The sequence below is a fragment of the Dendrobates tinctorius genome, unplaced genomic scaffold (genome assembly GCF_039654945.1).
Source record: "Dendrobates tinctorius isolate UK_male_01 unplaced genomic scaffold, ASM3965494v1 ptg000008l, whole genome shotgun sequence".
Lineage (NCBI taxonomy): Eukaryota > Metazoa > Chordata > Amphibia > Anura > Dendrobatidae > Dendrobates > Dendrobates tinctorius.
In genome coordinates, this window is record NW_027361676.1 from 68,160,952 (window position 1) to 68,185,203 (window position 24,252).

The 24,252-nt window shown below is 43.3% G+C and overlaps 1 protein-coding gene across 2 annotated transcripts in view; it reads right to left on the bottom strand.

Annotated features, from left to right (window-relative positions):
* LOC141092155 (cytochrome P450 3A29-like) overlaps positions 1 to 24,252 on the bottom strand; it is a 224,970-nt gene that overhangs the window by 62,857 nt on the left and 137,861 nt on the right. For both annotated transcript variants that reach the window (XM_073578108.1, XM_073578118.1), the window contains exon 3: positions 9,134 to 9,227. In XM_073578108.1, the coding sequence (XP_073434209.1) occupies positions 9,134 to 9,227 (94 nt within the window). The remainder of the gene's footprint in view (positions 1 to 9,133; positions 9,228 to 24,252) is intronic.

Here is a 24,252-nt window from a genome sequence, read left to right on the forward strand (position 1 = left end):
TCTAATTTTGAGCTTACCTTCTGTACCTGTTTTTGTGCCTTGTTGCTTCTTGTACTTATTCCCACCAATATTGCATTGTATTTCAATGCCTTTTAATCATTTATAATAAAATTATTGATTTTATGGCATAAGGTTTTTTCCTATAGATAAGTCTATGCATGTGATGTGTGCATAGACATAAGTTTAAGCTACAAACCCATAGAAAGACACTTTTAAACATCCGTGCAGGTCCAGTATCAACACCAAGGAAACCAAGGCTCACTAGACTGGAGGTTCCATTGTCCAAGCTCCATGCTTTGTTTTGTGAGGAACACAGGGCCCAATGTTACTTTGCTGTGAAAGGGCCCATTGATGCCTGGGGATTACTCCCCTACAAGCATTAAGGTCCTTGGGACTATAATACTTTGAGGATAACATTTGAAAGGAAGGAGATAATGGGAAGAAATACACAGCTCAGTTTACAGCGAGGTCGTCAAATGTCTTCAAGTTGTTTTTTTAATTAATTGTGTTGAAAATTGCACTACAATTACAACATACAGTTGTGGCCAAAAGTATTGACACCCCTGCAATTCTGTCAGATAATATTCAGTTTCTTCCTGAGAATGATTGCAATCACAAATTCTTTGGTATTATTATCTTCTTTTAATTTGTCTTAAATGAAAAAACACAAAAAGAATTGTCCTAAAGCCAAATTGGATAAAATTCCACACCAAACATAAAAAAGAGGGTGGACAAAAGTATTGGCACTGTTCGAAAAATCATGTGATGCTTCTCTAATTTGTGTAATTAACAGCACCTGTAACTTACCTGTGGCACCTAACAGGTGTTGGCAATAACTAAATCACACTTGCAGCCAGTTGACATGGATTAAAGTTAACTCAACCTCTGTCCTGTGTCCTTGCGTGTACCACATTGAGCATGGAGAAAAGAAAGAAGACCAAAGAACTGTCTGAGGACTTGAGAAACCAAATTGTGAGGAAGCATGAGCAATCTCAAGGCTACAAGTCCATCTCCAAAGACCTGAATGTTCCTGTGTCTACAGTGTGCAGTGTCATCAAGAAGTTTAAAGCCCATGGCACTGTGGTTAGCCTAACCTCCCTAGATGTGGACGGAAAAGAAAAATTGACAAGAGATTTCAACGCAAGATTGTGCGGATGTTGGATAAAGAACCTCGACTAACATCCAAACAAGTTCAAGCTGCCCTGCAGTCCGAGGGTACAACAGTGTCAACCCGTACTATCCGTCGGCGTCTGAATGAAAAGGGACTGTATGGTAGGAGACCCAGGAAGACCCCACTTCTTACCCCGAGATATAAAAAAGCCAGGCTGGAGTTTGCCAAAACTTACCTGAAAAAGCCTAAAACGTTTTGGAAGAATGTTCTCTGGTCAGATGAGACAAAAGTAGAGCTTTTTGGGCAAAGGCATCAACATAGAGTTTACAGGAGAAAAAAAGAGGCATTCAAAGAAAAGAACAAGGTCCCTACAGTCAAACATGGCGGAGGTTCCCTGATGTTTTCGGGTTGCTTTGCTGCCTCTGGCACTGGACTGCTTGACCGTGTGCATGGCATTATGAAGTCTGAAGACTACCAACAAATTTTGCAGCATAATGTAGGGCCCAGTGTGAGAAAGCTGGGTCTCCCTCAGAGGTCATGGGTCTTCCAGCAGGACAATGACCCAAAACACACTTCAAAAAGCACTAGAAAATGGTTTGAGAGAAAGCACTGGAGACTTCTAAGGTGGCCAGCAATGAGTCCAGACCTGACTCCCATAGAACACCTGTGGAGAGATCTAAAAATGGCAGTTTGGAGAAGGCCCCTTCAAATATCAGGGACCTGGAGCAGTTTGCCAAAGAAGAATGGTCTAAAATCCCAGCAGAGCATTGTAAGAAACTCATTGATGGTTACCGGAAGCGGTTGATCGCAGTTATTTTGGCTAAAGGTTGTGCAACCAAGCATTAGGCTGAGGGTGCCAATAGAATCATAGAATCGTAGAGTTGGAAGGGACCTCCTGGGCCATCTGGTCCAACCCCCTGCTCAAAGCAGGATTCGCTAAATGATCCCAGTCAGATGTCTGTCCAGCCTCTGTTTGAAGACTTCCATTGAAGGAGAACTCACCACTTCTCATGGCAGCCTGTTCCACTCATTGATCACTCTAACTGTCAAAATGTTTTTTCTAATATCTAATCTGTGTCTCCTCCCATTCAGTTTCATCCCATTGCTTCTAGTCTTTCCTTGTGCAAATGAGAATAAAGTTGATCCTTCTACAATGTGACAGCCCTTTAGATATTTGTAGACAGCTATTAAGTCTCCTCTCAGTCTTCTCTTTTGCAAACTAAACATTCACAAATCCTGCAACCTTTCCTCATAAGACAAGGTTTGCAGACCGGTCACCATTCTGGTCGCTCTTTTCTGAACTTGCTCCAGTTTGTTGATGTCTTTTTTAAAATGTGGTGCCCAAAACTGGACACAATATTCCAGATGAGGTCTGACCAAAGAGGAGTAGAGGGAAATAATGACTTCACGTGATCTAGACTGTATGCTTCTGTTAATACATCCTAGAATTGCATTTGCCTTTTTTGCTGCTGCATCACACTGTTGACTCATATTCAGTCTGTGATCTATTAGTATACCCAAGTCTTTTTCACATGTGCTGTCACTTAGCCCTATTCCTCCCATTCTATATATGCTTTTTCATTTTTATTGCCCAGATGTAGTACTTTGCATTTCTCCCTGTTAAAAACCATTCTGTTAGTTGCTGCCCACTTCTCCAGTTTATTTAAATCTTTTTGAATCCTCTCTCTCTCTTCTCTAGTATTAGCTATCCCTCCTAGCTTTGTGTCATCAGCAAATTTAATCAGTTTACCCTCAATTCCTTCATCTAAATCGTTGATAAAGATGTTGAACAATACAGGGCCCAGGACAGAGCCCTGTGGTACCCCACTTGAGACATTCTTCCAACTGGATGTGCAGCCATTTACGACCACTCTTTGGGTCCGATCACTAAGCCAGTTATGAATCCACCTAACAGTTGCCTTGTCCATTCCATACTTAGTCATTTTTTCAATAAGGATTGTATGAGAGACTTTGTCAAATGCTTTGCTGAAGTCAAGATATACTATATCTACAGCATTTCCTTGATCCACCCAATCAGTGATACCGTCATAGAAGGAAATTAAGTTAGTCTGACATGACTTATTAGTTACAAACCCATGCTGACTCTGTTTAATCACTTCATTCTTATCCAGGTATTGACATACATGTTGTTTAATAATTTGTTCAAAGATCTTTCCTGGTATAGAAGTCAGACTCACCGGCCTATAGTTGCCTGGGTCCACCTTCTTCCCCTTTTTGAAGATAGGAACAACATTTGCTCTTCTCCAGTCTTCTGGCACTTCTCCTGTTCTCCAAGAATTTTCAAAGATTATGGAGAGGGGTTCAAAAATTTCTTCTGCTATCTCCTTCAGTACTCTGGGGTGTAATTCATCTGGACCTGGAGACTTGAATTCATTTAGGTTAGCTAAGTGTTTCCTCACTATCTTTCTGTTTATAGATATCCTGGATTCTTCTATTCCCTTAATAGGACAGTGAATAACAGTTGATGTTACATTTCCTTTCTGAGAGAAAACAGATGCAAAATAGGAATTTAAAAGTTCAGCCTTCTCAACATCCTGTCTTACCATTTCATCATTTTCTTCCTGTAAAAATCCTATAGCATCTTTGACTTTTCTTTTACTTTTGACATATCCCCAAAATCCTTTATTATTGCTTTTGACATCTCTTGCAAGCCTCAATTCATTTTCAGCTTTAGAAAATCTGATTTGTGCCCTGCAGGTTCTGCAGACAGCATTATATTCTTCTTTAGATATGCCTCCCTCTTTCCATTTTATAAACATTTCTTTCTTCCTTTTTAGCATGTGCTTAAGTTCTGTGTTCATCCATCCTGGTTTCCTTAAATGCTTCTTATTCTTCCCTCTTTTCGGAATTGTTAACAACTGTGCTTTGAGAATTTCATTTTTCAAGATTTCCCATCCTTCCTGGACATTTTTGTCTTTAAGGATATCCAGCCATTGGATCCCTCCAATTCTCTTTCTGAATCCCTTAAAATCTGCCTTTCTGAAATCTAACCTTGACGTCTGAGTCTTCACAGGTCTTCCGCCTCTAGTTATCCAAAATTCTAAAATAGCATGGTCGCTACCTCCTAGGGTCCCAGCCACTTTTACCTCCTCAACCATTTCCTCCCTGTTTATAAGGATTAGATCCAAGGTAGCAGTTCCCCTTGTTTTCTCCCTTACCTTTTGGAAGATAAAGTTGTCAGCAAGAGAGGATAAGAATTTCCTTGACCTGTTAGTTTTGCCTGAGAGAGATTCCCAACAAATGTCTGGATAGTTGAAATCTCCCATGACAACTATGTCATATTTTTTGGAGAACTTGGCCATTTGATGCATAAAGAGTTCATCCATATCTTCAGCTTGCACAGGCGGCCTGTAGTAAATGCCTACAATGGTGTCTTTTCCATTGTTCTGTCCTTGTATTCTTACCCAAACAGTTTCCACAGAACTCCCAGTCTCTGAAGCTTCAATCTCTGTGCAGATATACGCGTTTCTAACATACAATGCGACACCTCCTCCTCGTTTATCAGGTCTGTTTCTTGCAAATAAGTTGTATCCTTCTAGTCTTGTATTCCAATCATGTGTATTGTCCCACCAAGTTTCAGTGATTCCAATGACATCATATTTCTTTTCCTGTGTTAGTAGTTCCAATTCTTCTTGTTTGTTGCCCATGCTTTGTGCATTAGTATAGAAACATTTTAGTTTGTGATTGGTTTCTCTTTCTCCAATATTTTTATTAATTAGATTCTTTCGTCTTTGTTCTTCCTTTCCACTTCTAATAGCAGAGTTCTCAATAGCATTTGTCAGGTGTATGGCTTTTTCTGGTCTTTTGCTTCCCTTCCCATGTTGTTCTAGTTTAAAGCTCTCCTTACAAGTGTAGCAAGGCGACTTCCAAATACATGCTTTCCAGTCTTCGTAAGGTGCACCCCATCTCTAGCAAGTAGTCCATCGTATAAGTAGTTCACTCCGTGATCCAGAAATCCAAATCGTTGCTGACGGCACCATCGACGTAGCCAGTTGTTCACCTGCAGAATCTTATTCCACCTCCTTGTTCCATGGTCATCCACTGGGAGGATGGAAGAGAAGACCACCTGCGCTCCCAGTTCTTTCACTTTCTTGCCTAAGTCTTCAAAGTCTCTGCAGATGGTTTCCAGGTCGTTTCTTGCGGTGTCATTTGTCCCCACATGTAGTAGCAGGAATGGGTAGTCATCTGTAGGTCTGAAGAGTCCTGATATCCTGTCAGACACATCTTTAATTTTTGCACCTGGAAGACAGCACATTTCTCTTGAAGTTATATCCGGTCTGCAGATACTTTTGTCTGGCCCATTTTTGGAGTTTTGTGTGAAATGATCAATGTTTTGCTTTTTGTTTCATTCTCTTCTGTATTTTTTCATTTAAGACAAATTAAATGAAGATAATAATACCAAAGAATTTGTGTTTGCAATCATTTTCAAGAAGAAACTGAGTATTATCTGACAGAATTGCAGGGGTGTCAATACTTTTGGCCACAACTGTAATATCATTGCAATAACTCTCCAATTTACCTCAACTTCTCAATACTGGATGAACCTGCTGCATTTTTTAAGAATCTTATCCACTCCCGATCCCATGTCAGTCACTACTGTCAGATGCCAGTGCTCTGTTCCTGACGGCAGCATTGATGGGGGAAGTAGCCGATCTCATGCTGCGAGCGTATGCACCGGCCAGCCAGGAGAACAGCAACAATGACAGTCCGCACTCCTCTAATGCCATAACTACGGATAGATCTGGCAACGGTCCTGCTGGCCACCCAAACACTACAGTGGGTGAGCGGACTAATTGGCATGGACTTTGCGGCCTCGATACTCTATTTAATCCATACTAGGCTTCAGTTATTGCCAGTTATTATGTCTCTGTACTAGACACGTTGCTGTTTATTGAATTGACAATTATTAAACCCTTCTTTGTTCCTGTTAATGCTGCTGTTTAATCCCCTGGATGCCCTCTTGGATTTGACCCTAAAGCCTCATCCAAACCTCCATTGACTAAGAAGGGTGCTGATGTGCTGAATTGGTCTCCGGAGGCTGTTTCTTCCTTTCAGGAGCTGAAGCGGAGGTTCACTTCTGCTCCGGTTTTGCGGCAACCTGATGTCTCACTCCCGTTTCAGGTAGACGTGGACGCTTCTGAGATTGGTGCAGGAGCTGTTTTGTCCCAAAAAGATCCGGTAACATCTAAAATGAATCCCTGTGCTTTCTTTTCCCGAAAGTTCTCCCCATCTGAACGCAACTGTGATGTGGGAAATCGGGAACTGTTTGCCATGAAATGGGCATTTGAGGAGTGGAGACATTGGTTGGAGGGAGCTAGACATCAAGTCGTGGTCCTCACTGACCACAAGAATTTGATTTACCTTGAGTCGGCCAAACGCTTGAATCCTAGACAGGCTAGGTGGGCCTTGCTTTTCACACGTTTTGATTTTGTGGTCTCTTTTCTTCCGGGCACAAAGAATGTCAAGGCAGACGCCCTCTCTAGGAGTTTCTTTGCTGAGTCTCCTATTGTGACCAAGCCTGCTACCATCTTAGGTGAGGGGGTAGTTCTTTCTGCCATCTCGCCTGATTTGAGACGTGCTCTGGAAGTTTCAGGAGGACAAACCTGAGCGTTGTCCCATTGGAAAATTGTATGTTCCTGACCAGTGGAGGAAGAGAGTGATGTCTGAAGTTCATTGCTCCGCAGTGGCTGGTCATCCAGGTATTTTTGGTACTAGAGATTTGGTGAGTCGGTCTTTTTGGTGGCCCGCCTTGTCTCGTGATGTCAGGAATTTTGTGCAGTCCTGTGGGACTTGCTCCCGGTCTAAACCTTGTTCTCGCTCTAGTGGGTTGTTGATGCCTTTGCCGGTGCCCAGGAGGCCATGGACCCATATTTCAATGGATTTTATTTCTGATCTGCCTGTCTCTCAGAGAATGATTGTTATCTGGGTGATTTGTGATAGATTCCCTAAGATGGTCCATCTTGTACCACTCCCTAAGTTGCCACCTTCCTCAGAGTTGGTGCCCTTGTTTTTGCAACAGGTGGTTCGCTTGCATGGGATTCCTGAGAACATTGTATCGGACAGAGGAGTTCAGTTTGTCTCTAGATTTTGGAGGACATTTTGTTCCAAGCTGGGAATTCAGTTGTCCTTCTCCTCTGCGTTTCACCCTCAGACCAATGGGCAGACGGAGAGAACAAACCAGACTTTGGAGTCTTATTTGAGATGTTTTATCTCTGCTGATCAGGATGATTGGGTCTCATTTTTGTCCTTGGCCGAATTTGCTTTAAATAATTGAGCTAGTTCTGCCACTTTGATGTCACCTTTTTTTTGTAACTTTGGGTTTCATCCTCGATTCTCTTCAGGGCAGGTGCAGTCTTCTGCCTGCCCAGGTGTTGACACTGTGGTGGAGAGAATGCACCAGATTTGGGACCAAGTGGTGGATAAGTTGTCTCTCTCCCTGGAAAAGGCCCAGCGGTTTTCCAACCAGAATAGGACCATTGGTCCCCGGTTTAAGGTGGGTGATATGGTTTGGTTGTCATCAAAGAATATCTCTATGAAGGTGGTTTCTCCAAAGTTTAAACCTAGATTTATTGGACCTTACAAGATTTTGGAGATTCTTAATCCGGTCTCTTTTCGATTGGCTCTTCCTGTTACATTTAAGATCCATAACGTGTTTCATAAGTCTCTGTTGAAGAGGTTTGTTGAGCCAGTAGTTCCTGTGGTGGCACCTCCTGACCCTGTATTGGTTGAAGATAATGTGGAATATGAGGTTGAGAAGATACTGGATTCTCGTCTGGCTAGACGGAGACTCCAGTATTTGGTTAAGTGGAAGGGTTATGGCCAGGAGGATAATTCTTGGGTCTCTGCATCTGATATTCATGCCGAAAGATTGGTTCGTGCTTTTCATCGGGCCCATCCTGATCGGCCTGGTGGCCTGGATGAGGGTTCGGTGACCCCTCCTCAAGGGGGAGGTACTGTTGTGAGCTCATTTTCTTGTTCACCTTTGATGTCCGATGAACTCCCTCTGCTGGTGAAAGGAGGTGGTGAAACTGATTTGGATGGGAGAGACCTGTCACCTGAACAGGTGGATTGCGATTGGACATCAGGAATCTCTGAGTGGATAAGGCAGCCGACGCCCTGTAGGGTTGCTGGTGATTTCTCTGCTCTGAGCTCTGGCCTCCAGTTCAGTTCCTGTCTTCTAAAGCTAAGTTTTGCTCTGTTATTGTTCCATGAGATTTTGTCTGATTTGCTTAGTTTTGTGTTCAGCCAGCCCTGGCTGGGGCTTTGCTGAATTTCCATTTTGTCCCTGATCGGTTTAATCTCTTTTGCTCTGTCTTCAGAATATATTGGAGTGCTGAGATAGGGATTTTGAAGTCTAGTGACTTCAGGGCCATTTTTCCTATCAGACGTGTTGGGACATTTTTGGTAGGATTTTTGCGGATTGCAGCCAGCATCTTTTCTGTCCTGTCCTATCTAGTTAGTTGGGCCTCATCGTTTGCTCTGCCTGTGTTTGCGTTTTCATCTGTTTTCACAGACAATACATGTTGGGGGCTGTTTATTGCTTTGGGGTCTGCTCTGGGGCAGTTTAGATTTCCCCTTTCTTTCTTTAGGCTTATTTAGCTCTCCGGCTGTGACGAGGCGTCTAGGACCACCATAGGAACGCTCCACGGCTACTGTTAGTTGTTGTGAATAGGATCAGGGGTCTGCAATCCGCTAGCTACCAACCTCTCCGGTTTTCTGGACTTAGCTTTCATTTTTGTTTTTTCCTCCTCCTCCGGTGACTCATTCATAACAGCTGTAGTTGCACAACCAGGGAAACAAAGTAATCTGTACTAAGGAATAATGTGGAACTGTAACAGTAAGAATAATTTCACAGAGATTTGCTGCTCACTGAAATAAATGCTAACTGTAAAACTAATGATATAGTCTAGTATTTTATTCGTTTTATTTACTAGATACATGTATAATAGAATACATTAATATAATGGATAGAAACAGATTATTATGAGTCTTTATACTCACATCTTTGTTTTCAAGAAAAGTTCCAATAAATGGTAGCGGTCTAGGACCGGGGATTCCATATTTTTTGAATATTCTGTATGGCCAGATCCCATAACTGGAAAGGAGATAGGAAATTTAAAAAAAAAAATGGTATTATTTATTTCATATATTTAATACAATAATTGCAGAATATTTATCAACATTTCTAATATTAGAACTTGTTCATATGTGATTATATTTAAAGAGAAATTGACACCTGATACATACTGCCCTATTCGTGGGCAATGGTGATCACGTTATATAAATGCTCTTTTTAGAGATTGTACCAAAATTACGAAAAAATAATTTGCATATGACCTTAGGGGGCAAAAAAGAAGAAAATCTCCCTCTAAAAGCTATAATTTTATTCGATTATGTTAAAACCACACAGATGATTCATCACAAGAGTACTGGCAATATATATAACTGATCAATAATAAATCAGCAATCATAAAATAGATATTAATTAGGGACACAGCAGATAGATTGCATACCTTTCACAATAATGGAAGGCATGATAAATATGAGAGCATATTCTATTGCCCGTCAACATAGCAGAGCGGAAGGGAAGTCACTGCTCTGTCGACATGATGTCAGCGGGAGATGCTGAATCTCTGTCTGCTCTGTGCTAGCAGAGATGGGCGCTGGGCACAACAAGCAGGTAGTTAACACATGCTTACTTGCCTGTTAGTTCTTAGGCCCTTAACCCCTTTCTGCCATCCGACGTACTATCCCGTCCATGGGACCTGGGCCCCTATGCCCATGGACGGGATAGTACGTCGGTGCGATCAGCGGCGCCCACGTGGTGAGCGCCGCTGATCGCGGCCGGGTGTCAGCTGATTATCACAGCTGACACCCGGCACAATGTGTCAGGGGCGATCACGGACCGCCCCCGACACGTTAACCCCTTGCACACCGCGATCAAACATGATCGCGGTGTACCGGGGGTTAAAGGGAAGCATCGGCAGGGAGGGGGCTCCCTCCGTGCTTCCCTGAGCCCCCCACGGCAGCGCAATGTGCAGCGCTGCTGCGGGGGGCTCCTTTCCTCCAGGCCCCCGAATCCAAGATGGCAACGGGGGCCTTCGGGGGCCTGAGGAAGCTGGCTTCCTCAGTGCCTGCAAAGCGCAGGCATGAGGAAGCCTTCTGCAGTGCCTGTGTCAGATCGCTGATCTGTCACAGTGATCTGTGATGTGACCGATCAGCAATCTGTCACAGGACAGTGATGTCCCACCTGGGACTATTTAATAAAGTAAAAAAAGAAATAAAAAAAAGTGTTAAAATAATTTAAAAAAAATCGCCAAATAAATTAGAAAAAAAAAAAAAATATTCCCCCAATAAATCCATTTTTTGGAAATAATGACAAAAAAAAACAATAAAAGTACACATTAGGTATCGCCGCGTCCGTAATGACCCACCCTATAAAACTGTCCCATTAGTTAACCCCTTTAGCGAACCCCTTAAAAAATAAAAATAAAAAACGAAGCAAAAAAATAATGATTTATTATCATACCGCCAAACAAAAAGTGTAATAACGCGCGATCAAAAAGACGCATATAAATATCCATGGTACCGCTGAAAACGTCATCTTGTCCCGCAAAAAACGAGCCGCCACACAGCATCATCAGCGAAAAAATAAAAAAGTTATAGCTCGCAGAATAAAGCGATGCAAAAATAATTATTTTTTATATAAAATAGTTTTCATTGCATAAAACCGACAAAAACATAAAAAAACGACCTAAATGAGGTATCGCTGTAACCGTACTGACCCGAAGAATAAAACCGCTTTATCAATTTTACCGCACGCGGAACGGTGTAAACGCACCCCCCCAAAAGAAATTCATGAAACGCTGTTTTTTGTTCATTCTGCGTCCCATAAATAGGAATAAAAAGCGATCAAAAAATGTCACGTGCCCGAAAATGGTACCAATAAAAACGTCAACTCGTCCCGCAAAAAATAAGACCTCACATGACTCGGTGGGTCAAAATACGGAAAAATTATAGCTCTCAATATGTGGTGATGCAAAAACTATTTTTACAATAAAAAGCGTCTTTTAGCGTGCGACAGCTGCCAAATATAAAAACCGCCATAAATAGTAAATCAAACCCCCCGATATCACCCCCTTAGTTAGGGAAAAATAATAAAATTTAAAAAAAAGTATTTATCTCCATTTTCCCATTAGGGTTAGGGTTAGGGCTAGGGTTAGGGCTAGGGTTAGGGTTAGGGCTCAGATTAGGGTTAGGGGTGTGTTGGGGTTAGGGTTGGAGTTATAATTGGGGGGTTTCCACTGTTTGGGCACATCAGGGGCTCTCCAAATGCAACATGGCGTCTGATCTCAATTCCAGCCAATTCTGAGTTGAAAAAGTCAAATGGTGCTCCTCCCCTTCCAAGCTCTGCCATGCGCCCAAACAGTGTTTTACCCCCACATGTAGGGTATCAGCCTACTCAGGACAAATTGCAAAACAATTTTTGGGGTCCAATTTCTCCTGTTACCCTTAGGAAAATAAAAAATTGGGGGCAAAAATATCATTTTTGTGGAAAAAAATGATTTTTTTATTTTCACGTCCGAGTGTTATAAACTTCTGTGAAGCACTTGGGGGTTCAAAGTGCTCACCACACATCTAGATAAGTTCCGTGGGGGGTCTAGTGTCCAAAATGGGGTCACTTGTGGGGAGTTTCAATAGTTTAGGTACATCAGGGGCTCTCCAAACGCACATGACACCCGCAGACCATTCCATCAAAGTCTGCATTCCAAAACGTCACTACTTCCCTTCCGAGCCCCGACGTGTGCCCATACAGTAGTTTTCTCCCACATATGGGGTATCAGCATACTCAGGACAAATTGGACAACAACATTTGGGGTCCAATTTCTCCTGGTACCCTTGGGAAAATAAAAAAATGGTGACTAAAAGATCATGTTTGTGGAAAAAATACGAATTTTTTATTTTCACGCCCGGGCATTATAAACTTCTGTGAAGCACTGGGGGGGGTCAAAGTGCTCACCACACATCTAGATAAGTTCCTTAGGGGGTCTAGTTTCCAAAATGGTGTCATTTGTGGGGGGTTTCCACTGTTTTTGTACATCAGGAGTTTTCCAAACGCGACATGGTGTCCGATCTCAATTCCAGCCAAAAACGTCAAATGGCGCTGCTTCCCTTCCGAGCTCTGCCATGCGCCCAAATAGTGGTTTACCCCCACATGTGGGGTATCAGCGTACTCAGGACAAATTGCACAATAACTTTTAGGGTCCTGTTACCCTTGGAAAAATAAGAATTGAGGGTGAAAAGATCATTTTTGTGGAAAAAATATGATTTTTTAATTGTATGGCTTTATGTTATAAACTTCTGTGAAGCCCATGGGGGTTCAAAGTTCTCACCACACATCTAGATAAGTTCCTTAGGGGGTCTAGTTTCCAAAATGGTGTCATTTGTGGGGGGTTTCCACTGTTTTGGTACATCAGGGGTTTTCCAAACGCGACATGGTGTCCGATCTCAATTCCAGCCAAAAACGTCAAATGGCGCTGCTTCCCTTCCGAGCTCTGCCATGCGCCCAAATAGTGGTTTACCCCCACATGTGGGGTATCAGCATACTCAGGACAAATTGCACAATAACTTTTAGGGTCCTGTTACCCTTGGAAAAATAAGAATTGAGGGTGAAAAGATCATTTTTGTGGAAAAAATATGATTTTTTAATTGTATGGCTTTATGTTATAAACTTCTGTGAAGCCCATGGGGGTTCAAAGTTCTCACCACACATCTAGATAAGTTCCTTAGGGGGTCTAGTTTCCAAAATGGTGTCATTTGTGGGGGGTTTCCACTGTTTTGGTACATCAGGGGTTTTCCAAACGCGACATGGTGTCCGATCTCAATTCCAGCCAAAAACGTCAAATGGCGCTGCTTACCTTCCGAGCTCTGCCATGCTCCCAAATAGTGGTTTACCCCCACATGTGGGGTATCAGCGTACTCAGGACAAATTGCACAATAACTTTTAGGGTCCTGTTACCCTTGGGAAAATAAAAATTTGGGTGAAAAGATCATTTTTGTGGAAAAAATATGATTTTTTAATTGTACCGCTGTACGTTATAAACTTCTGTAAAGCCCTTGTGGGTTCAAAGTTCTCACCACATATCTAGATAAGTTCCTTGGGGGGTCTAGTTTCCAAAATGTGGTCACTTGTAGGGGGTTTCCACTGTTTAGGTACATCAGGGACTCTCCAAACGTGACATGGCGTCCGATCTGAATTCCAGCCAATTTTGCATTGAAAAAGTCAAACGGCGCTCCTTCCATTCTGAGCTCTGCCATGCACCGAAACAGTGGTTCCCCCCACATATCAGGTATCTGCGTACTCAGGACAAATTGCACAATAACTTTTGCAGTCCAATTTCTCCTGTTACCCTTGGTAAAATAAAAAAAATTGAACCTGAAGTATTTTTTTTATGAAAAAAAGTTAATGTTCATTTTTTTTTTAAATATTCAAAAAAATTCCTGTGACGCACCTAAAGGGTTAATAAACTTCTTGAATGTGGTTTTGAGCACTTTAAGGGGTGCAGTTTTTAGAATGGTGTCACTTTTGGGTATTTTCTATCATATAGACCCCTCAAAGTGGCTTCAAATGTGATGTGGTCCTAAAAATAAAATGGTGTTGTAAAAATGAGAAATCGCTGGTCAACTTTTAACCCTTATAACTTCCTAACAAAAAAAAATTTTGGTTCCAAAATTGTGCTGATGTAAAGTAAACATGTGGGAAATGTTAGTTATCAAGTTTTTTGTGTGCCGTATCTCTGTGATTTAAGGGCATAAAAATTCAAAGTTGGAAAATTGCAAAATTTTCAAAATTTTCACCAAATTTCCGTTTTTCTCACAAATAAACGCAAGTTATTTGAATGAAATTTTACCACTAACATGAAGTACAATATGTCACGAGAAAACAATGTCAGAATCACCGGGATCCATGGAAGCGTTCCAGAGTTATGACCTCATAAAGGTACAGTGGTCAGAATTGTAAAAATTGGCCCGGTCATGAACGTGCAAACCACCCTTGGGGATGAAGGGGTTAAAGCACTATTCCCATCTCCAAGATCCTATCCCAATATGTAGTAGGTGTAATAATAATATTAGCAAATACCACCAATTAGAAATGTATTATAGATTTTCTGATTCGCTATGTCCCTTTCATACTGAGGCCAGCTTACCCATACAGATGCTTGTGTAATGTGATGTCCAGTGCATCTGTATGGGTAAGCTGGCCTCAGCATGATCACTTTCACTTTTCACTAGCCTTTGCCATACCCTGCGCTTCATATGTATTTTGACAGTAGTGAGTGAGCATTAATTGTTACCCACATTTGGTACGGGTTTTTTTTGCAATATATCCAAGGTTTGAGTGTGTTTTCCTATACTTATATTATTGAGCACTAGTGTTGCACGATGTATGCACTAGTCACTTTAGGTTACCATCTACCATGATGTTATTGTGATCTTCTAGCCCAGATCACCCCTATCCTGTTACTTACATGATGCATTGATATCCTTCACACCTGAGTCTTTTTTGCCTTTTGACTTTTACTAAGTTCTTTGTTATATTTGTTATACCTCATGATTTAATAAACTTATTTGATATTAACTATTATAGAAATCTTCTGTGGATATGCACTCCATGGTTTTTGTAAGATTAATTGTATTGGCAGTGTCCTTTAATAATTTTTTCTGGTCTTCTATTGTGGCATTTGGCCAGTTTGATGTTTACGTAGAATGTTTCAGTGGATTCTGATTTCTACATCCTTTTGCATAGCCTGGGCCAAAGCAGCACGGACGTGGCGCAAATCAGGCTTGTGGAGTGGGCACAGATGAAGGACCTCTGCACCCATCTGCACAGTTTTGAAATGGCTAAGATGAAATGGCTAAGATGGTTAGTGCTGATAATGCCGTCATCAGCATCACTATTTTGGTCATCTATATGCTGGATCACACGTTGAATAGACTGCATTGGTAAGTGGTGGTCCCAGAGATAGAGATGGGAGCAGAGGAGGATGCTGAAGGGATAACGATATCTCAAATTTCCAGACTTTCGCTACACAGGCGGGTGCCATGGGAGGGTGGCTTAAAGCAATTAAGGGTGCTCATGGTACCAGGCAAACTGCTAGTGAAGGTGCCGGAGCCGACGAACAAATGGAGGACAAGGAGGAAGAGATAATGGACACACAATAGTCAGAAGATGACGAGGATAATGATCCCCTCTCTGTTGTCCATGGTAGGAAGATGGAGGAAGCATCCTTGAGTGTTACCCCGCCACCAACACACTATGGACTTAGACCTCATAGAATGGCCCGATACATTAGTGCCTTTTTGCTGCACTTCAACAAGATGCCCATATTCTTAGAAATACTGCTGAATAATGGGTTGCCACACTGTTAGATCCATGGTACAAGAGAAAATTTAGCCAGATACTTAACCCCTGGAATGGGATGCTGGAGTATCGAAACACGCTTGTAGACAATCTTAAAAGCCCATGCACCAGTAGATCAGAATACAAGTCTGACATGTTGTGAATGACTGGAGAGAATGGTGCAGGAGTATCTGGAGCTCAATATCAATATCATCATGTACGTATTTGAACCCTTTTGCATTTTGATCTTCAAAAATGAAAGAGAAGCCTGTCATGCCTTGGAGGTTTTGCTATGCCCGGCAGCCAGCGTCCTATCAGAGTGTGTCTTCAGTGCTGCTGGTGGTGTCTTGATGGATAAGCGCATTCGGCAGTCCCTTGAAAGTGTACTCTGCCTAACTTTCATCAAAATGAACAGGTTAAGGATCTCCAATAAATTTTGCACCCCAGTTCGCTTGCGTTTTCGTATGCATGTGTTTTTCAGAGTAAACCTGCCAAGACACTGATAAGCCACCCCCCCACACATAGATATATAAAAAGAGTGTGTGGGCACTCATTGTCTATTACTCTCAAGCCTCTGGAGACTGCAAGACAAGACAAGACATCTGTGAAGCCACTGAATTCAAGCAAAATGTGAGTATACAAGCTAATGTCTGTGTGTCTGTTTTTCCCCCTGCAGTCTCTAATCATTTCTGTCTCTTTCTTGCAGAATTCTTCACCATGGCCTCTAGCCCTGAGCACACAGGACAAGATTCTGAAGTGAGTACCTTTGCAACTGATTGGTAAGTATCACTGTACATATGTGTCAAAATCATGTTTTTTCTTTTACAGAACACTTCATCAAGTGCAGACGAGCAGGAACAGGAGCAGCAGGAGCAGAGGTAGGCACAAGTACCGATGGCAAGATGGCGTGTAAGTTTTTTTTTTTTCTTTGAGTACTAATAGTTTCTCTGGCCTTTTTTTTCTCTTTTTTTTGGGTTGGCTTTTCCTTGTTTATCTTTCCAACATTAATATTTTTATTTCATTTATAGGTTCCACAATGGGAGGAGGACTACATGGATAATAACCTCCTGATCTCACTTGTTCAGGAGAGACTTGCCTTGTGGGACACCCGGGAGCGAGACTACTCGGACATTATGGTGATTCGACGGCTGTGGAATGAGGTGGCCCAACAGCTGATGGATGACTGGGACAATGCTACGCCACGAGTCAGAAAGGACTTTCATAAGTATTGCAATGTTGTCTGATGCGGCAGTGAACCTTTAAAGGCCGGGATCACACAACCGTGTGTGATGCGAGTTTATCGTATCATACACGGTTGTATGATCCCAGCCTAAAGTGCATTGTTTAACCCTTTTTTTATCCCCCTTCACAGTGAACAAAGTCAGAACCCGTTGGCGTTCAATGAAGGATCGCTTCAACAAGGACCACAGACAGGAGAACCAGGTTCGCAGTGGTGGTGGTGCAGCAAGGATCCGTAAATATAAATATCACCGGATGCTGGCTTTCATGAGGCCTGTCCTTGCTCAGAGAACGTAAGTATTTTTGTGTTGCATTCCACTGTGTTGTGTTCCCTAATCTGAATTTTTCTAATCCATAGTAGTTGGCGCTTGTACAATAGTTTCTTTGTGGTAGTAATGTTTTTCTTTTCACAGAACCCGGAGCAGATCCCTCGAACCTGGTTCGTCCTCTGGAGCGGTCCTTCAGCGAACAGCCTCGGAGCAGTCCCAGCCATCCACCAGCAAAGCAGCAAGTAGGCCGGCATCACACGCTGGAGAACAGGCAGCTGGTCCTTCAGGTCTTCCGCTGTCCCAGGCCTCCTCCGCCATTTTTTATGCTGTGTCTTCCCGACAGCGGCAGAAGGCCTCAGACAGGATACTCATGCCCGAGTTTCTACACTTGAGCTCGGTTTTCCAGGATGGCATGAAGTCGTTGGTAGATAGACTGGACAGTGGTTTGAACCATATTGACACATTTTTCCAGTCTGTCCACCAGCGCCTTGACCGTCTGGAAGCCGACATCCAGAGACCAGCACATCGTTTTTTTACGACCATAGAACGGGGCATGGCGGAAAACCTTACGCCTGAACTTCAGCTGAATGAGATGCAGGTCTGCAATGCTGCTTATATTCAGGCTATGCAGCAGACTCGGCTATAACCGCAGGCACATGTTACCTTTCCAACTGTGCCACCAGTTACCCGGTTTACATCTCTACGGAGTCCTGCTGCATACCCCTGTATGGCCACCACTATGCCCAGTCCTGCCGCACTCCACTACAGTGCCACCATGCCGAGTGCAGTTGAGAGCCACTCCACCACCGAGTCCTGCTCCTGCACGGATTTTCACCGCCACCATCACGCAGAGTCCTGCTCCTGCACAGCCGTCCACCGCCACCAGCACGCAGGTTCCTGCTCCTTTACAGCCGTCCACCAGCACAAGATTCCGTGTCCTGCATGCTCGTCCACGGCCACGACACCTTCTGAACCCACCACTCCCACCCTTCCAAGGAGAAGCAGCAGCCAGCAAACACATGGCAAGCAGAAAAAGAGGAAAAGGGAACAGAGGCGGAACAACGTTGGGTAGCATGAATGGCAAAATTCCGGTACAGGATCTCTTACAGGAGAGGAGTGGAGAATACTCATGCGGATGCCCTTTCTCGAGTAGATTACTGCCTGCCAGCGCCCAGCCGGGATGAAGAGTTGGAGGCTATAGAGGTTCCAGAATTTGGAGGGACTGCCAGGACAGTGGCAGCGACGCGGGAGACAGCTCAAGGAAGTACACCCGAGAATTTGTTGGAACAACCCCGTGATGAGTGGGTCCGGATACAGCAAGAAGATCGAGAGATAGCCCAGCTGAGGCGGTGGCTCATAACCGAACAGGTGCTCGGCCAGAGTGAGCGGACAGCCATGCCCCCTGAGATGTTGAAAATGTTGCGCCAGTGGGAATGGCTAGTTACAGGATGGAATCTTGTACAGGAAAGTGTACCTACAATCTGAACTGAGCTTCGTTTAGCAAACGATCATCCCCTCGTCCCTGGTAGAACAAGTGGCTAAGGAAGCACACGAGAAGGGAGCACACTTCAGGATGGAAAAAACATTTCAGTGGCTGCAACGGTTGTTCTATCATCCCCACATGAGGACCGTCATGGAGAAAGTATGTGTTAGGGATGGCGGAACGCGCTAAATATTAAATAACAGAAAGTGCGTTCGCCACCCGGGGTCCACCGTGCAGAGGTGTTAAACTGCTGCTATATAATGGCAGAGGCGGTATAGCACACGCGGGTTATACGTCACCCAATGTGCGCTGGCGAGCTCTGTTAATCTCACAGAGACACCTAAGGTATAAAACATAAATGCCGAGCCTGTTGACCTCACAGGTCTCAGCGGTATGCACACACGGTATACTTTCACAGGACTAGGCCCAAGACTCAGGGTCAATGTCCGTCTAGACTTACCGTGCGTGAGGCGTCGCTACCGCGGACGCCAACAAGTGCTGCTGACTGCAGCGCGGCGACCGACCCAGCCGCCACACAACAATGCCCAAGAGGGGGCGCACTGTCGGACGCTAGTGCTGTAAGATGTGAACTGTGGCCTGTAGCGTGCCACTGACTGGCGCTGACTCTATGACTAAGTCCCTATCCACACACGTAATATCAGAGGGAGGGGATCGTAATGAGTCATTCGCAGGCACATGCATTCATCATCATTCACACAGATAGCAATTAGAGTCTATACTAGCGCATGGCCGAGCGGCCATGCGGGCCTTTTATAGCCGTGCGCTTCCGGGACCTTCCAGATCTCTGAGATGGACCAATCAGATCCGGAGAATGACCTGAGCACGTGACTCCCGATCTCCAATGAGAGATCGTCTCGTGAGCATGCCCAGTAGCGCGATGAGAGGACTTAGCCTCTGGAGTGGCTTGCTGCAGGACAACCTGCATTGCTATTGCAGACCCAGAGGTGGCAGCAACAACCAGTCCTACAGAGCTGGTCTGAGCAGAGCATCTGGGACGCCGAGATTGCTGTGCAGACTCCTGAGCAGTCGGTGGAGAATGGGAGACTGCTGGATGCAAGGCTCTGCATTCCCGCTGTGCAGCTGCAGGAATCCGGCGCCTAACAGTTTGTCAGCAGTGCCAAAATTGTGAACTAGTTAAGCCGCCGAAACAGCAAGCCCCTACAGAAACGGTGAGGTCCTGACAAGCGGCGGTATACCGCGTCATAGGAAACACAGCAGCGCAGCTGCATAATACTGACCACCATTGCGGTCACTGACCACCAATACTTCTATTGAACTACGTACTAAGATTACTATCTACCACTGTGATACCATATGTGAGATTTTCACATGAACTTCCATTCTTACCCTAGTACACTGATGAAGGTCTAACTTGACCGAAACGTTTGTTATAAGTGGCTACTGTATGTATTAAATGTATTTTCTCATATCAAAACCTTTTGAGTGTGCCAAGTATTTGATATATATCCTCAAGGTCTGGGAACCTACTGCTGGCACCTCCCCCACTGGCTGTGCTAACATTTATCTGAATATAGATTAATGCAGACTGAAGAGACGATGGAGCTCATGAGAAGTTACCAACCATAGCACTGATAAATAGAACAGGCGAAGTGTAAAGCATGGGGGACATAAACAAAGTAAACAGGTGTTGCACTAAATTTTTTTATTTTACATAACACTTTTAAAGTACATGTTAAAATTAAAAGGCCATAACATTACATAATATTTCAACATTTTTCTAGACCATTGCATCTTGCCATGCCACACGTTCAATCTCAGAAACAAAGTAGTCCGCGAATGTATCCCTCATTTGGGCAATTTCCCTTGTTGTCCTCAAAGGGTGATGATGGTAATCTGGCAATGGGTTACAAACAGGTTCATCAAGTTCGAAGGATGGTCGCTCTTTAGCCATTATATAGTTGTGCAGAACCACACACGCCTTGACCACCTCATCGACTGTCTCAATTTTGAGATTAATTGCTGTCCCTAAAATGCGCCATTTCGTGCAAGAATATCAAAGGCACAATCAAGAGTTCTTCATGCCCTGGTCAGTCAGTAATTAAAAATCCTTTTTTGTGGTTTAAGTCCCGACTGAAGTAGGGCTTCAGTAGGTTTCCACACATGTGAAAAGCCTCATCACCAACCACAACAAATGGCATTTTCGGGCCTTGATTGTTGGGAAGAGGTCGTGGGAGGGGGAAATTAAAATTACTACGATACAACCGTTGGCCCATGTCAGAGTTTTTAAAGGTCTGGGAGTCATTGCCACGGCCAAAAGAACCAATGTCCACGGCAATAAATCTACAGTCTGCAGCTGCAATGGCCATGAGCACTATTGAGAAGTATTTTTTTTATAATTAAAGTACTCGGATCCACTTCGAGCAGGTTTGGTAATCCTAATATGTTTCCCATCCACTGCTCCAATACAGTCGGGGAAATTACACATTTCCCAGAATTTTTCCACAGTTTCCTGCCATATTTCTGTGGTGGGTAAGGGGGTAAATTCCTCATGTAGAACATCCCACAAAGCCCGGCAGGTGTCTGAAACTATGTCAGAAAGGGTGGAAAGGCCAATCCGGAACTGGAAATGGAGTGATGATAGGCTCCCTACGGTAGCCAGGAATCTGCCAAACAGAGAAAGAAAATAATATTATGAATAATAATATTTATGACAGGGGTTTTGAAAAAAAAAAAGGAAAAAAAAAAGGACATTGCAGAATAAGGCTATGTGCACACACTGCAGATTAACCTGTGGGTTTTTTCCCACGGAACCGCAGGTAAAACCGCAGGTAAAGTGACCTGCGGTTTTGCATGCGGTTTTGCCCTGCGGTTTCACACCTCATAATGGATGAGGTGTGAAACTGCAGCGGAATCCACAGAAACAATTGACATGCTGTGGAAAAAAAACCGCAGCAAAACCGCGCGGAAAAAACCGCAGCGTGAGCACTGTGGTTTTGAAAACCCATAGGCTAACATGGTAAAGTACCATGTCTGCGGAACTGCTGCGGTTCCGCAGGGCCAAAACTGCAGCGGAACCGCAGCAAAAACCGCAGCGTGTGCACATAGCCTAATAATTACAGAATTTATCCGGGTTTTCACGGAGCTCACTAAATAAGGAGTGGTAGGCTCCACGGCTCTCCCGAACTACAAGAATGGGGTGTTGCCAAAAGCGCAGACGCCGTCTTCTCCGTCTTTCTCTTTTCCGTTCTTGCTCACAAGCAAAGGCAAGAAACAATTTGATATCCAAATCCAGTTTAAAATAGAAACTCTCTTGCGAATATCCATCTTCACGCAGGATACAGGAGCAAAATCTGATGATTTCAGCTCGACAAGGGTCTATATAACGAAATCCCATGAGACAAGCCCCTTGGATTTCGGCACTTTTCTATGGGGACTTTTTCTTAAGTTTTCTCTTTAGCCAGCAGAATCATGTAGAGTATCTATACGGGATTGGGCTCTGTACATAGTCGAATTGATCTTTTACAAATTTCCTATATGGTAAATTGTCAGTAGAGTATAAGTCTGTTGTTGACTTGTGACTATTTAGTTAATCTTTGTTTTATGCCTCCTATGGATTGGTGCTGATTAATATTTAATACCCCCCATACTGAGAACCATCTCCACTAACTATGGATAAATGAACTTTTCTGAGGGACATCCAAGTGGGTCATGACTTTACTATAGATCAGCATAGAGGGATGCTGGGCTTTAATTTGTGGTAACTTAAATATCAATAAGAATCATGACACCGCTATGATCGGTATGCATGAGAAGGTGTTAATCGAATTACTCGTGAGACTTTTGATCAGCTTAGAGGGAAGCTGGGTCTCAATATGTTAATATAAATATCTTTAAGAATCACTACACCGCTATGACTTCTATGCAGGAGAGTGTGTTAATTTAATTAAATGTGAAACTTCTGAAGAGTTCCTCTCAGATGAACCATTATAATGTCATGACCGGCGCCTGCGCATTCTGTATAAGCACCTCTGTTGTCTCTGTCCGAGACCTATGACATCGCTTTTCCTAGCACATGCGCAAGGACGCTTGAGATAGCGCCTGCGCAGTGGAAACTTGGTGCTGGACGAGCGTATGTATATGAAAATCTGCGCAGTAGCGTACTTGGATTTGAGGCCTATGATGCCGTGTGTGGGCGTGGGCGTCTTTATTGGCGCCTGCGCAGTACACATTTTATGATATGAGCGGCGCTTGTATTTGAGTTATATGACGTCAGGATACTCAGTGCGCATGTGTGGGCAGTATACAGTCTGAGAGATTATCTGCGCTTGCGCAATAGCCATTGTAGTGTATCAGGAGTAAATTTGGAACGTACTCTCCGAATAAGGCCGCGATAAAAGAGTCAAGGCATATACAGCACTGTCATTAGTAAGGACGCTCATATTAGATTATATGTACTGGAGTGATCTTATGTTTATGCAACATTTATTTGCGCAGTCTTATGTGAGTGACTGAGCGTCTATGTATCCAGGGTAACAGTAGTAGGGGGCGTGACGGGGAGGCCCGGTGCGTTACGGGGCTTACTCTGTCAGCGAGACGTCAGCACTAATTATTCACTCCACATGTGGAGGTGGGGAGGAGCTAAGATGGCGCTTAACAAAAAGACAGATGGACAAGCAGCTCATTTGATGGCAATTTCTATGGGAAGCAGACATTTCTCTATACCTTATCTGCTCCCCTGATGATCTGGACACCAGTGAAATGCGTCGGGAGATGGGAGATGGACTATATGGAGGAACCGTGTGATATGTAAATTAGGTGAGATCCTGCCTTTATATTCGCCATGAGTGAAAAAAGTTTTTTTGCTCTATGAAAGGAGGTACCTGTATATCATGCTTATCCCTGATGGGGAAGATGGTTTATTAAGGAAGTTATACCTCAGTCTGCAGAATATGCCATGTGTATTTTTATAACATATTATTGCTGCTGCTAAAAAAGTGTCTATGGAAACCCAGATATAATGTTGGATATATACTGGGTATGACTGTTTTTGACTGAGCGAGTCTAACAGCATAAGACCATTGAAGTATTCACTCCCTGAATTGGAGGAATGGGATCAGTGGCTCCAGTGGTAATTTGAGATATGAGAACATTACAGAAAAATATGAGTGGATAATACTATCTGTTATCTTGTATATGTTCTCACATTAGTTTTAGTGGGCGAAGAAACGCTTCTTTGGAGCTGGTCCGTGACTATCAGTGTGGAGCACTTGGATAGTCTTATATGTGTGTTTGTCTTTCTGCTTGGTGCACTTTTATTAGGATCTTATTCCTTTTTAAGGATTATAATAAAGTATATTAGTTTTAAATTTTTCTGTTGATATTTCACCAGCCCGATAAGTAATCCAGACCTTTGGTTGGTAAATCATTGCTGTTAAAATTGATTGCCATCTATATCTTGTGGATTATATCTGAAGCCTGTCTGACTATCCCATTTTTGGTTCAAGAAGTTTTGAGTGCAAACTTTTTCATATATTTTAAATGCTTATTTTCCACCATAATTTGAAAAATAAATCTAGCCAAATCAGACAAGGTGATTTTCTGGATCTGTTTTATCATTTTGACACTCATAGTTGTGGTCTACCTATGATGTCAATTACAGGCCTCTCTCATCTTTTTAAGTGAGCGAACTTGCACAACTGATGGCTGACTAAATACTTTTTTCCCCACTGTACATGTACTGGTGATG